The 14,211-nt window shown below is 38.5% G+C and overlaps 1 protein-coding gene and 1 long non-coding RNA gene across 2 annotated transcripts in view; one reads left to right on the plus strand and one right to left on the minus strand.

Moving 5' to 3' along the window:
• LOC108529216 (uncharacterized) overlaps positions 1-14,211 on the plus strand; it is a 158,723-nt gene that overhangs the window by 87,233 nt on the left and 57,279 nt on the right. The window lies entirely within an intron of this gene.
• Positions 4,440-14,211, minus strand: part of OGFRL1 (opioid growth factor receptor like 1) — a 34,775-nt gene continuing 25,003 nt past the window's right edge. The window contains exon 8 of the mRNA XM_017871401.1: positions 4,440-4,760. Coding sequence (XP_017726890.1) covers positions 4,723-4,760 — 38 coding nt within the window. The 3' untranslated portion in view covers positions 4,440-4,722. The remainder of the gene's footprint in view (positions 4,761-14,211) is intronic.

Raw genomic sequence — 14,211 nt, forward strand, 5'->3', positions numbered from 1 at the left:
GTATTGGGGTGGGAGTTACCCGATTTTCCAGGTGTTGTGTGTCTCAGTTACCCTTGCTAGGAAAAGGGATTCCCTTCCCCCTTGCGCTTCCCAGATGAGGCAATGCCTCGCCCTACTTCAGCTGTGACTGGTCGGGCTGCAGCAGCTGACCAGAACCGATTGTCTGGCACTCCCCAGTGAGATGACCCCAGTACCTCAGTTGAAAATGCAGAAATTACCGGTCTTCTGTGTCACTCACGCTGGGAGTTGGAGACTGGAGCTGTTCCTATTCGGCCATCTTGCCCAGGTTTGTTTTTAAATTCTGCCTTCACAGGCAGACCTAGCCTCCTGTCCCTTAGCAGACCCTGCCGCATCACTCTATTCCTTAATGTTGTAATATTTCTTCAAATGACTTCTTGCTATCTATAATTATCTTATTGATTTAGTTATTTAATGCCTATTTACCTAATTTGAATTAAGATCCACTAGAGCAGAGACATTTTCTATCCTGTTTACCACACTACTGTCAAGGCTGAATAGGTGAATGTGTACAGTGCTTAGTATAGTCTCATTTCCCTGGCACTTCCCAGTGCTGGGATCATGAATTGCTTTTATGATGGAAGAAAATATAAGTTACTTTTTCTTTGACCAGGAAATGATGGGTTTTTGTTTTTGATCTGGAGTCCCGCTCTGTTGCCCAAGCTGGAATGCAGTGGCACGATCTCGGCTCACTGCAACCTCCCCTCCTGGGTTCAAGCAATTCTCCTGCCTCAGCCTCCTGAGTAGCTGGAATTACAGGCACATGCCGCCACAGCCAGCTAATTTTTTTTGTATTTTTAATAGAGAGGTTTCACCATGTTGGCCAGACTGGTCTCAAACTCCTGACCTCAGGCAATCTGCCCACCTTGGCCTCCCAAAGTGCTGGGATTATAGGCGTGAGCCACCACACCTGGCTAAAATGTTGTTTTTTTAAAGTCATCTGTCCTAATTCCAAGTACTTGGAAAATTCTTTCTCTGTTGTCCTTTAGTAACATCTTGGATTTCACAATAAAACCTAGTTTCCAAAATACCAGGACAACATGAGGTGTTCCTGGAGTGGAGACAGAATATGTACAGATAACATGGAGGGACAGCTGACTGGAATAGACAGTCCTTAGGGCAGGTGTCCAGAGGTGTGAGGTCACAGACAACATTGTCAGGAGCTGCTGTCGAGGAGCTGGCTCACAAGCTGGTGACTATGGAAAATGAAAACAAGTTCACGCTGACAATGCCCTTAAAGAGCTTTGTGAAGCCATGACAGTGCTCTTCAATTTTAACATGAAGAGAGGGCATGTGAGTTAGCAAGACTGGCCAGAGGCCAGAGCCCAGGGCCAGCAAGCCTTTCCCTGCTGTGAGGTGGGCAAGTTAGTAGCTCCAAAAACAACATAAAGTGATTGAGTTCTTTTCCCAAGAGGGAGTTGGAGTTTATCTGCTCTGCGGTGACCTGCATTTAAATCTTTACTCTCTGGTCTTTGAGAAATACCCAACTTCTCAGGTGATTTTAGACCTTTTCAGAGTCATCACTCAGGCCCTTAATGCCTTAGAGAGGGTTTCTGATTTGCCTTCATCAGTGTCTCCTTTGCCAGGGATCTGCATTCCCTTAACCTGATCTCAGGATCAGGAACTGGGGAAGAAAATGAGTAGGAGGTGGCCATAAGGCCCAATCTCAAAAAACATGGCCAAGGAACCAGACACTCCTGGCCAAGGCCCTGAAAGAGAATAAGGCTAGTGGAGAACCTGCATTCATTCTCCAAGTAACTGACATAATACCCCAGTCCAAGCCTGGGTAATCTGAAAAAGTTCGTGAAAGTCCTAGAAGCAAAGAAAGCAAAGAAACTAGTTAACTTCCAGGAGACACTAAGTCTTCCTCCCAGACATCTTCTGATATCACACACAGCTGGCCACCTGGTGCAGGGAGCAGTGAGTCCATATGATACAAACCCCAGCATGGTCTAGATCCTGCCAAAGTAATTAACTTATATCAAAAAAGTAGATTCAAAATTAAAACAAAGGGATTTTAAATGTTAAACTGTAAATGTAAAAGTGCACAGCTGCTTATACTAAGTGAGTAAACTGCTTTGAAATTGGTTCTGAATTGGCTTTGGGTTCATAATGGGACTTGATTATTTCCACATGGTACTTAGCAGGCACATAAAATTCCACTAATATGAAAGAAATGTATTTTAAATGTTGGTTGATGGAGGAAAGAATACTTTTATATTACTAAAACAAAGACACAATGCAATTGTATGGCAACTGAAGTATATTATCTCAGAATACTGATTTAAAACTCTTTGAGTAAGATAGAATAACTTAAAATGATCATTTAATATTAATATGTATCAAGTTGATTAGGATAGAACCTTTTTGGTTTATAAGAAACTGATTTAGACTTTTAAATAAACTTGAATTATGTTTGAAACCTTCTGGGAAAAATATTTCCCAGAGATTGCCAAGACTCCTTGATCTAGGCATCATTTGCTGTCTGGATTAATTTCCAACATTTAGGTCCTTCTGCATTTGCACTGTGGCTTGTCTATCCTCATGTTACTCTGTCCTGTTTGGACTTTGGTGACATAAAAATAGACAACCATTACTCAGCACAGTTTAATTGCTAATGTCTTAGCCTCTGGAGTCAGTCTAGCTGGGTTCACATCCTGGCTAGGTCTCTCATTAGCTGTGTGACATTGAGCGAATCACTTAACCTTTTGTGAATTTGTTTTATCCTCTTTAAAATACAATACTTCCTACTTCAAAGATTGGAAACCAAAGAAAAGTAATTCAAAATCCCCTTCAACAGGGTCATCCAACTAAAAAAAACTCTTGAGGATTTGCATTGATACGCAATATCGACATGTCCAAGGCCTCCTTCCAGACCACTAGATTCTAGTAATTTGAACCGGCTTCTCCTCTCCCTCAAATCAGCTCTGCTTAGTACAGTGTTTGGCACAAAGCAAACATTCAATAAATGTTAGCCAACGTTAGCTGCTCATCTGCTTTCCTTAAAAGCAAAGTCATTTCAACAAACCACCCCTGCAGCCCCAAGACACAGAAGAACAGCATCCAGTCCAAGCCCTCTGGCCCAGGTGGGAAACAGCAATCAGACTCTGCCATACATATCGCATTGATAAATGTGTGCCTCCCTCCTTGGACCACATAGTTGTAGGTTTTTGAATTAAAGATAGTTCCACTTATGTGCCCCTGTATGCCAGGATATACTTGTCATTTATAACACGATCTCATTGAATCTTTGCTTTTAATATTTGCACTGCTGTGGGAGAACACAAATGTTAATCTCTGATGTTGGTATCTTTAAGGAAAACTAATTTCATTTCCCAAGTTCCTCAACTAATGATACTTGTTTTTTTTTTTTTGTATCAGGATTTGATAAGTATGCAATGATTCAGTATTCAATTATAATCTTGCTCAGTATTTTATGAGAGAATTATGACCTTCAAAAAAAACGTCAGTATGTAAAGTGTGGCAAAAATTTTAACTCATTTTTTAGGCTTTACTTTTTATTGAAATGTGATATACATACCAAGAAGTGCACACATAATAACTGAACAATTTGCTATATTTTCACAAACTGAACACAACCATGTAACTGTTATCCAGATAAGAAAACGAAACATTATCAACATTGCAGAAACACCCTTTGTAGTCCCTTCCTGTCACCAACCCCTCCCCAAGGGTAACCATCATCCCAACCTCTAACCTCACTGATGTGTTTTCCCTGTATTTGTACTCCATATGTATATAGAATCGCAGAGCAGAAACTCTTTTGCATCTGACTTCTTTCACTCAACATTCTGTTTGTGAAAATTGGCTTCATTGCCATGTATAGTTGTAGATGGCTTCTGATCATTACTATGTAGAATTCCATCTTTGAATACACCATATTTATGACTTCTGCTATTGATGGGCAGTTTGAAGATGTTATGAATAGTTTACGTCTTTTGGTGCACATATGTACACACACCAGTTGAGCATCCACCCCGGAGCTCATTGCCAGGCCACAGGGTATACATATGTTCTGCTTTAGTAGCTACTGACAAATCACTTTCCAAAGTTATACCTGTAACAATTTACAGCCCACTATTAGTGAATGAGCATTCCATCCACTGTTCTTCCACGTTCTAAACAAAACTTGACATTTTTCATTATTAAAAAATTGTTTGCCATTCTAACTAGTATGTATCAGGGCATCTTTGACTTACTCCTAAGTCAGAGTTCTTAAACCTATTTTTCTCTGTGGCACAAAGACTGCAAATTCTATCACACTCCCTGGTGGTGATGCAGAAGGACGATGCACGCAGACCACGCTGAGGCACCTGGAGCACAATCTCAGCACAGTTTCACAACCTGAAATATACAAATCTTACCCATGCAAAAAAAAAAAAAAAAAAAAAAAAACAAAGCCTTGGAAAGTCACAGAGGGCTTCACTCAAAGTCTCTTGAGGAAGAGGTGGTGGGAGAGCTATAGCACACAATGTACAGCAGGGTTTCCCAACGATGCTTTTACCACTGTCATGTCAGGTGCACCCTTCCTCCTCAGGACTCCCTTCTCTTGTTCTCCTCTTTTCCATGCTTGGGCTCCTCCCCTCCTTTTATCCGCATTCCTTTCTTTGATCCTTTATGTCCAACTGTTGACTCCCGGGCTCTCTCCCCATCATTCCTCATTCTGGACAGCATTCCTCAAGTCTAAGAGGACGGTCTGGTCAAAAAATAGCCCTTTCTCCCTAGAGAGAGAAGGAAAGGCAGATTGTAAACATTATAACTGAATTCTTCCTCCCGTTAGTACTTGTGCAGCAGAGGTTTTTGAAGTACCAGTGTATGCTGCACTCTTAGCTTCATCTATCTCCCCTGGTAATCCCTTTCCATGGGTATCTTGACCAGGCAGAGAACAAAACAGCCCGAACCCGAAGGACTTTTTCACTCTTTTGTGAAATACTAAATCCTCAAATGGGATTTTGCTGGGAGTCCTGGAAGGGGACGGGAGAACAGTGTCTTTAAGAAGCAGAAATGCTGAGAGAAGGGATTTCTTTCTCATGCTGTGGGAGGAAGCACAAGATCTGAGGACTCTGTAAGTAGCAGGAACTTGGGCTGTGCTCTGTGGCAGTGCTAGAAGGTGGTGCTGGCCACGTCTGGTTTAGGTAAGTCTACATAAGAAGACTCTGCGCCAACTGAAAAGGTGTCCCATCTAGGCAGATGTAGCCCAACAGGCATACAGCTTGATGAGCAGCAGATGGTACCTTTGTCCAGAGGAAAATGGATCAGCCCATGCCAAGGCACAGGGCCTGGCTGCCTCTAGGCCCCCTCATCCCCTCAATCTAGCCCTGTGGGCAGTGCACAAAATGCACCTCTGTATCTCTACGGAAATATAGCCAGACATCAGAGGGAAGCCTCTGTAGTGCACCTAGGGAGGAGAGACCCCAAGTGTTGAGAACCTCAACTTTAGCAAAAGCCCAATACCCCCCTTACTATGGAGCAGAGAGCCACGACACTGTAAGGAACTACAGATGTTGAAGTTTAACTGTGATTTGTCAGCTGGGGTCACAATGATCTAGCAACTAGAGACCTTGGTCTTGATCCCATACCATTCGACTTCCTGGATATTGATACAATTCTGGAGGATCAGGGATCTCGAAAGTAATTGAAATTTGGTTTCCTGGCAGCCTGGTGAGGGGGAGTAAGGGTCTGTTTAATTTGATTTAAAGGCAATAAGAACTGGCATGTTTCTTGTATACTTGAGTTGATTTGCTACACCTATCATACCTGAATTACAGTTCCTTTTAAAAAATAAACCATCTTTGTTTAGTGAAACTATAAAATTTAACATGCAGATGACAACAAAATGACTTCTGTTTAGGTCTACATACATAGTTTTTTATTTAGTCCATGTAAACATTAGAATGCATTCTTAACTTCCAATGTATTCCTGTACAATTTTATTGACATTGTTCCTAACAAGAGGTTATAGTGCTCATCATATAAAACATGAGGAATTCAATATTATAATGGACAAGGGCCTGACATTTCCAAGTATTCACTTGGGTACTAAAACAGATTACTTTTCAATATTTTCTCCTCGTGGCACTGCTTTTTAGATTGTTTTCTTTTTTTTACCTGAAAAGCAGAAATATCTGAAATGTTACTGCTCTCATATTTACAGTTACTCTGAACTGTTTGCAAGTGTCTACAACTGAAATGTTTATTTTTTCAATACACAGTAGTGATTAGTTTTAATGACACTTAAAAGACTAGTACTTGAACATTATATAGCTTACTTTTGTGACAGCCAAATTAATGATTGAAATTGAAAATTAATTTTATAACTCATTGAGAGGAACAAATATCACAGTCAGAGACATCCAAAAATACTTAATAAAATTAAATGAATATCATTCTCATTTAACCTAAAATAAGGATGATTTTCAAATAGCTTTTCCTTGTGAATAAAAGTCCAGATAATAAAACAAATATTTACTTAAAACATGTGATACCTTTTTTTTCTTGTAAACTTTTCACAAAAAGGACTGGAAGAATAATTATAGTGAATAAAATCATAACTAGTAAGAATGAAAAAAATCTGATATTCAATTATGCCATAGATCTTTGGGTTCCTTTTCTCTCAAGAATTCATATTTGAACATGGCTTATCTTCACATAGTCCATTTTCTAGAATGGTAAAAGACAAATATGACCATTCCCAATGCTTAAACAAGAAAACTAGAGCACCAAGTTTTAATAAATTCCTCAAGACCATAGTCAACTATTAAATTCTCCATATAAATGTACACTGTAATGCCTCCATGTTTTCTTTTACCATAGGATGATTTTCCTTATTCTCTCTGCTTCAAAGTGCTTTTATACTCTAAGATCAAATTGGAATATTACCTCTTACATCAAACCCTGCCTAACCTTCAGGCAAAAATAACTGAGTAATCATTCACCAATTTCGTTAGCTTTAATTATGGAATCTTATCCCTTTGAATTTTGAAGAGTTTTTTTAAACTGTGTCCCAGTATACGCCAAAACTGTATAGAAAATACACCAAAATTGTTACCTCTGTTTGTGGTTGTGAGTTGTACCATGTATAACTTTTCAGTTTTCTATATTTTCTAAATTTTCTGTAAAGGTCATATAATTTATGACTAGAAAAAGCCAAACAAACAAATATGACATATTAAGTTTTATGAGCTATAATTTATAGCTAAGAAAAACCAATACTCTAAGACTAAGCCATAAGTAGAGATATCTGAGGATGAATAAAAGGACTTTGGATGAAGGAGGAACAAAAAATCCCCAAAGAAAAATGTTACCTCCTTCATATATTATGTCTGCATACTATGCCCCTCAGGCAGCTCAGGGGTCGTCAAATAGACCCTGGGAATACCTCCATCAGTTTCAATAAAGGGTAAGACAATAATCCAAAAGGACAGAGGACTACTGACAAAACTAATCTACCTTCCTTAAATAAAATGAATGGAATAACTTAGAGCCTTCTGGGGTAACATAAGACTCAGTGAAGAGTCAGTCTCAAATGGCTGGAGCTCCAGACTAAAGCTTCCTGCTCTCAAATGTGAAGCTGAATCTAAAAATGGCCAACAGTGCCTGCTCATGTGTACTGAGTAGGGGAAAAGCCCAGCTGCCGCATGAAGAGGCCCCAAAGTACTGTGGCATAAAGAAAAGAAGGCTCCCCTCTCTCTCATAAACTGTCCGGAGGAGAGCGGTCTGGTCTGGGGCAGCTCTGTTCCTTGCAGCCATGTAGGCACCCAGTTTCTTTCCACAGTTTCTTCACCACAAGGCAGGGATTAGAACACTACAGGCCGTGGACCAAATCCAGCCTGCCACCTGGGTTTGCACATAACATTTTATCAGAATACAGCCATGCCCATTTGTTTACATATCATCTTGGCTGCTTACACACCATAAGGTAGAGACTGAATGGTTACAAAGCTGAAAATATTTACTATTTGGCCCTTTACGTGAAGAAAAAGTTTGCCCACCCATGTTCTAAAATATAACCATGCTGAGCAGGGTTGGAGGCAGATTTAAGTTCCAGCTTGTGAAAAGAGCACCCAGCCAGCATTACTAGGCCCAAGCTCAGAAGCAGCACATATCACATCCCTCACACTGTACCAAAATGGTATAGTCCCAAGTCTTCACGTAGTTGTAAGAAGGCTGGGAAAGAAGTCTCTGGCTGAACAACCATGTGTCCAGCTACATCTTTACAATGGAACAAAAGGAGGGCAGTCAGTAGCCTCCACCACGTGTTGTGTTTTGTTCATCTGCTTCAACTGACATCATTAAAAGTAGCATATATCCACCTGAGTGTCATGTCATAGGCAAGTGGCTATATTTTTGTCCACACCAGAAATGTACTTTTGCTGCAACCAAGACAATATACTTTCTAGTATTGTCTTGGGAGAACATTGAGGTATGATTTGGCACAAGAAGGAGGCAAGTATAAGAGCTATCGAAAGTGCCAAGCCAACCCAAAGACAGATTGTGTTTTCTTGGAACATGCAGTGTCATAAGGAAGCTGGTTTAAAATGGTATCCGCTCTTCTCAAACGACATTGTGGTGTCAAAGGGTGGCCTGGTGAGTGTGCCACATTAAATGTATTTGGAAGCTAATGCCTTCAAAAATGTGCTGCCCAAAATTCTATTTTGTAAAAATATTCTTCAAACACACAAAAAGTTTGAACCCATTTACAAAGAATATACAAAGAATTGACCACACACAAACTGTAAGTCTCCAATCAGTCTCCATTTAAAAAGAAAAAAGAAAGTGTACGTAAAAGGATCCAGTGAGTAGTAACAATTTCCATAGGAGACTTTATAGTCCATTTGCTCTACCACCATAAGAGATTAGAAGTAAAAAGGCATCTAAGCTGATCTTTCTGCTAGGACGATTCCCTGCAGCAAGTTTTACGGCCTTCTTTGATTCAGTTTTAAATGTCTGGAGCAGCGTGTTCTCCCCATCCTTCTCCAAAGGCAATTCAAAGTCCTGTGGGAGATTTTTGCAACAGCCATGGTGTAAAAAGTAATAGAATGAGGAATGAACAGTTAGAGATTCTGGTCCTCACTCTTCTGCTTCTCAACCACATGGACTTGCATGATTCATTCCATGAATTCACTCAAATTGTGTCAAGGCCTCTCTATGGAGAAATAAAGATGACAGAAACTAAGCCCAGCCCTTTAAGAGTTTGTAATCTAATGCAGGAGTAACTGCAAGAGAAAGAAAATGCTTTGATGAGTGGCTGGGATCACACCTGTTGTGAGTGATGGTTGAGGAGAGGCAGGCAAACTGTTATGGAAGGTGGATGAGACCTGGAATGCAAAGAGGAAGGAAAAGGTGGAGGTAGAAGAGGAATGACTGGTGGCCAATTTCAGCTAGAATATGTATCATTCACAGGGGAACAGTGGGAAATCAGGAAAGATAGAATGGAACCAGTCCTGGAAAACTAATGAATTTTGTTTTTTAGTAAGCCAAGTGACTGAAGGTTTCTGAGAAGGGGGATGATTTGATTAAGGAATAGCTTTAGTAGGATTATTTACATGGTGATATTCACATGGTGAATGAATTGGGGGTAGGGAGACTACTTAGAATCTCATTAGAAAGCCATGATAACAAGACAGATGTGGAAGAGATTATCAGTAAGGAAGAAATTCAAGGAACTATTTTCCCTGTGTTGAGCATTATCCAGTTGCTTATTTTAGAGATGCCACAATCAAAAAAATGATGAAGCAGAAAATACAATACTTAAGATGACAGATAAATACTTGACATTGATATGACAGAAAAATAACAGCCTAGAAATGCATTTCCTTCTTAATTTAATGTTTATGAGGATTTTAAACTATTTTGTAAGCTATGAAAGGCTGTGAAAATGAAACTCTGGGCAGGCTGTGGGAGCAGGTTCCTCTTATTAAGAAGATAGAGTCATGGGGAAGAAATTACTATCCTCTCTAGGCTTTTCACATTTATGCCGAGTTAGATGGGCCTTCTAGGTGCTACTTTGAAAACTTTTAACTAGGAAGAGAGTCTGGTTTTTTTTTCTTTTTTTCATATCATAGAACTATATTTTGCATACAATAAAATGTACCTATTTTAAGTGTATAGTTCAATGAACTTTGATGACATATACACCCATATAATCATCCCCGTAGTTAACCTGTGTAATGCTTCTGTCGGCCTTTCCCTTCTTTCCCCAGGCCCCACCACATTCTCTCATAACTCGGCAATCAAACTCCAGCCCCTTCTCAGGCAACTGCTGAGCTGATATCTATCGCTATAGATTAGTTTTGTTTGTTCTATAAACTTCATGTAAATGCAGTCATACAACAGGTATTCTTTTGTGTCTGGCTTTTTTTGCTTAGAAGGTTTTGGAGCTTCACCAATGCTATTACATATAAAAGTAGTTTATTCTTTTTTACTGGTACGTTGCATGAATATTCTACAAATTGCTTATCCATTCATCTGTAAATGTATATTAGGGGTGTTTTCAGTTGGGAGCTATTATGAATAAAGCTGCTGTGAACATTAGTGTACCTGTCTTGTTGTGGACATAGGGTTCATTCCTCTTGGACATAGGTTTTCATATACTTCCATATGATCTAAAACTGAGCCGTATGGAAGTATATGTTTTCCTTTATAAGAAACTGACAATGGTTTTTCAAAGTATTTATAGTATTTTGCATTCCTAGGAGCAGTGTATGAGAGTTCCAGTTGCTCCACATCCTTTCCAACACTTGTTTTTGTTAGTCTTTTAAATTTTAGCCATTCTAGCAGGTTTGTAGTAATATCTCATCAGGGAAATTTGCACTTCCCTGATGATTAATGATATGTTCATGTCCTTCTTGGCCACTGCATATGTATTTCTGTGAAGGGTATGTTCCAATCCTTCACTCCCTTTTTAAACTTGTCATTTGTCTTGTTTTTGAGTGGTGAGAGTTCTTTACATATGTTAGTATGTTGAATATAAGTCTATACACACATCTATATATTGAACATATTTCTGAACTCTTTGTTTACTCTATTCCACTGATCTATCTTTATACCAAGACCAAACTGTCTTGATTATATAGCTTTGAAGTAAAGCTTGAAATCAAAAAATGGAAATCCTCCAAATTTATTTGTCTTTTAAAGGACTATTTTGACAATTGTAGGTCCTTTTTATTTCCACATTATCTATTAGAATCAGCTTGTGGGTTTCTACAGAGAAGTCCTCTGGGAGGACTTGCATTGAATCTAAAGATCAATTTGGGGAAAATTGATTTCTTAACAATATGAGTTTTCTAGTTCAAGAATATGATACTTTGCGTTTTTATTTGACTTTTAAATTTTCTCTTAACAATCTTTTGTAGTTTTCAATGTACGGATCTTGTACATATGTTGTTATATTTATCCCGAAGTATTTCAGACAGCCTATCTTAGGAGTTAACTATTGAGGAAAGTAATCTCTTTCATTATTTGTCAGTTTTATTAGTTTAATTATCAGAATAACAATTTCTTCAAATTGGTGGTAGTAGAGGAAGGGTTGTAATGGAGGAGGGGTACTTCTCAATTGGAATGATATATATCTAATTGGAGATATAGATATATATCCAATTGGAGATATATACACATATATGTATAACCACTTAGAAGATAATTTCCTGACATACTAGAAAAAAATCTGTCTAGATGAAGACTCACTGAATCCCAGTTTGCAAGCATGTCAATACATGACTAGAAACGAACAAATCTCCCTGGTGTCAACTATGAAGCTACTTACCAAGATAATTAGGTCCAGCTCTTTTATGGACTACCCACTCTACAAATCTACATATAGTTACCACTTAAAAATTATCAGATTTATCATATTAATGGGCACTACAAAAATGTTTTCTAGGGCTGGATTTTGTTTAGCATAATTCTCATGCTTTAGTTTGAATCAGCAATTGCATTTGTGCAATTACAGAGTGCTTGTAGGAGGCCTAAAAACTAAGAGTAGAGAAAAAATGTTTTATCAGCAAAATTTTTCCTAGATGTACAAAATTCTCTTGAAAACACTTTTGGGAAATCTAACTACCTAACTGATGTTTTTCTTTCCACACAGAAATATTGATGATAAAGAGGAAACTAACTTTCTGAACCATTAAATGTGATATCGTTTATCTCACCAAATCCCATGATGGGTATTTTATAGATGGTTCTTAATTTTAAAAGTAGATTACCCAAAATTCCTAGAATGATTATATTATAAATATAGTAATAACATTAATTTATATAATGTTTCTTCCATTTGTGGTCTCAGTCTTTTCTCATATGAATCAAATTAGATAAAGAAGGATTCAGTGTTATTTAATCAGGAAAAAACTAAACAAAAGTCAAAGAGCAATCTAAAACATTAAATAGAGATATGGCTCTGTGTCTTTTCTTTCTTTCCTTTCTTTTTTCCCTCCTTACTCTTCTCTTTTTGATTTCAGGCTTTAAAAGAACACTCAGAAACCACAAATATTCAAGAAATATTAATAACATTCATATATTATCCAGTCTGTGTCAGGAATAAACATTCCAATTTTATAATCTTCAGGCCTCTGCCAGGTATTATTATTTCCACTTGACAAAGAAACTGAAGCTCATAGAGTGTCACTTACCTTTCCCAAAGTCACATGGCCAAATCTCAAAGATAAAATTCAAATTACAGGGCCAAATCTCTCTCCATCATACAGATGCCTCCCACATTGCCCATGACTTTACAGAAGCTTGGAGTCTAAATGATGTGGCTGCTGTTAGTAACAACTTCAAGACTGAAGGCTATTGGGCTATTGGCTCCACCATGGGTCCACTAGGTTTAAACTCAAACAGCCAGATGAGACCACTTGAACCTTGACAGTTACCAGTTCAGAGGAGCAGCCTAACACAGCCACTCCACAGTTGCAATTTGAGAGCATCTAGAGAACACCACATACATCTTTTCACCTGGTCTCTGCTGCCACAGATGAAACCTCCTCAATGCCCCCAAGAAGCCATCTTGGGCAGGAAAAAGAGAGGTGGGTGTAAAATTTGGATGACTAGTAATTTACCAAAAGAAATAGAGTCATTCCAAAGAGGCTGTTATACTGGCCCTGATTTGAATTTCAAATAGTCTGGATGTTTAAACTAAAAGGAGAAATATAAGCATGAAGTGATAGTAGTTCCCACTGGTAAAGGGAAGATGTCCCTAACCGTCCACAGGGTGAGGCCCATGAGGATCAGATAAACTATTAAGAACAGGCGCTGCATTTCTTGACCTATCTGAGAGTTTGGTGTGAATGATCTTGTGACCTCATTACAGTTTTTATAATTTGAATTCATCACCATAAGCTATAAGAGGATAAACAAAATGAGGAACCACCCCTTTCACAAAGTCTTTTAGGTGCAAGTGTTTTCCAGCCTGCAAAACACTCAAGCTCAGGAAGGTTAACGGAATTTGAGTGATCATTTACTTCCATCGACTAGAACATCCCTAGGGTTTCTATTTAAGAAAACCTTCAAATAAGTGAGCTTTTAGTTTCAATTTGGTTGTCAACATGCAGAAAAAAGGAAAGCTGAAATCAAAGTTACAATACAATCTGAAAATTAAACATTAAGGGAAAAGCCATACCTTGAAGAGTAGCCTTTGCTGTCAATCAGAATTTCTGTCTAAATTGTAAAAACAGAGGAGGGGAAAATCAGCTTTGCTGTGAGCTGCCAAGGGAATTGTCTTTACTCTGCCAGATGCTCCAGATGGTTTTCTTACAGAGGGACTTCGTTTCGTGCTCACACTTGTTTATTTCCATGCATCTAACTCTCAGTCAGGCACTGAAAACAGGTACTTCATTGATCCACTAAATATGATTGTAAAATTACTTCATCTTATTTAAAATTGCAAGCCAAGCAGGAAAAGTGGGACCATGTACTTCCCTTCCTTTCTTTTAACCCCAAATTTGAACCTGCTTTTAAATCAGTTTAAAACTAATTAATGATCCTTGTTGCTCAGTGACTTGAGAAACCAGGAAGGAACTATGATCTGACTTTGTAAAACAAAACATTAAATACTTATGAAACCTTTCCATTTAAATCTCTGTACTATCATACAAATAATTTACTTTGGAGGCTATTTGTCTTGAAGAAATCTTATCTCAAAAAGGGGTCATAAGTAGCTGCCTGTAGACTTAT

Source organism: Rhinopithecus bieti, unplaced genomic scaffold (assembly GCF_001698545.2).
Source record: "Rhinopithecus bieti isolate Rb0 unplaced genomic scaffold, ASM169854v2 scaffold_4709, whole genome shotgun sequence".
NCBI lineage: Eukaryota > Metazoa > Chordata > Mammalia > Primates > Cercopithecidae > Rhinopithecus > Rhinopithecus bieti.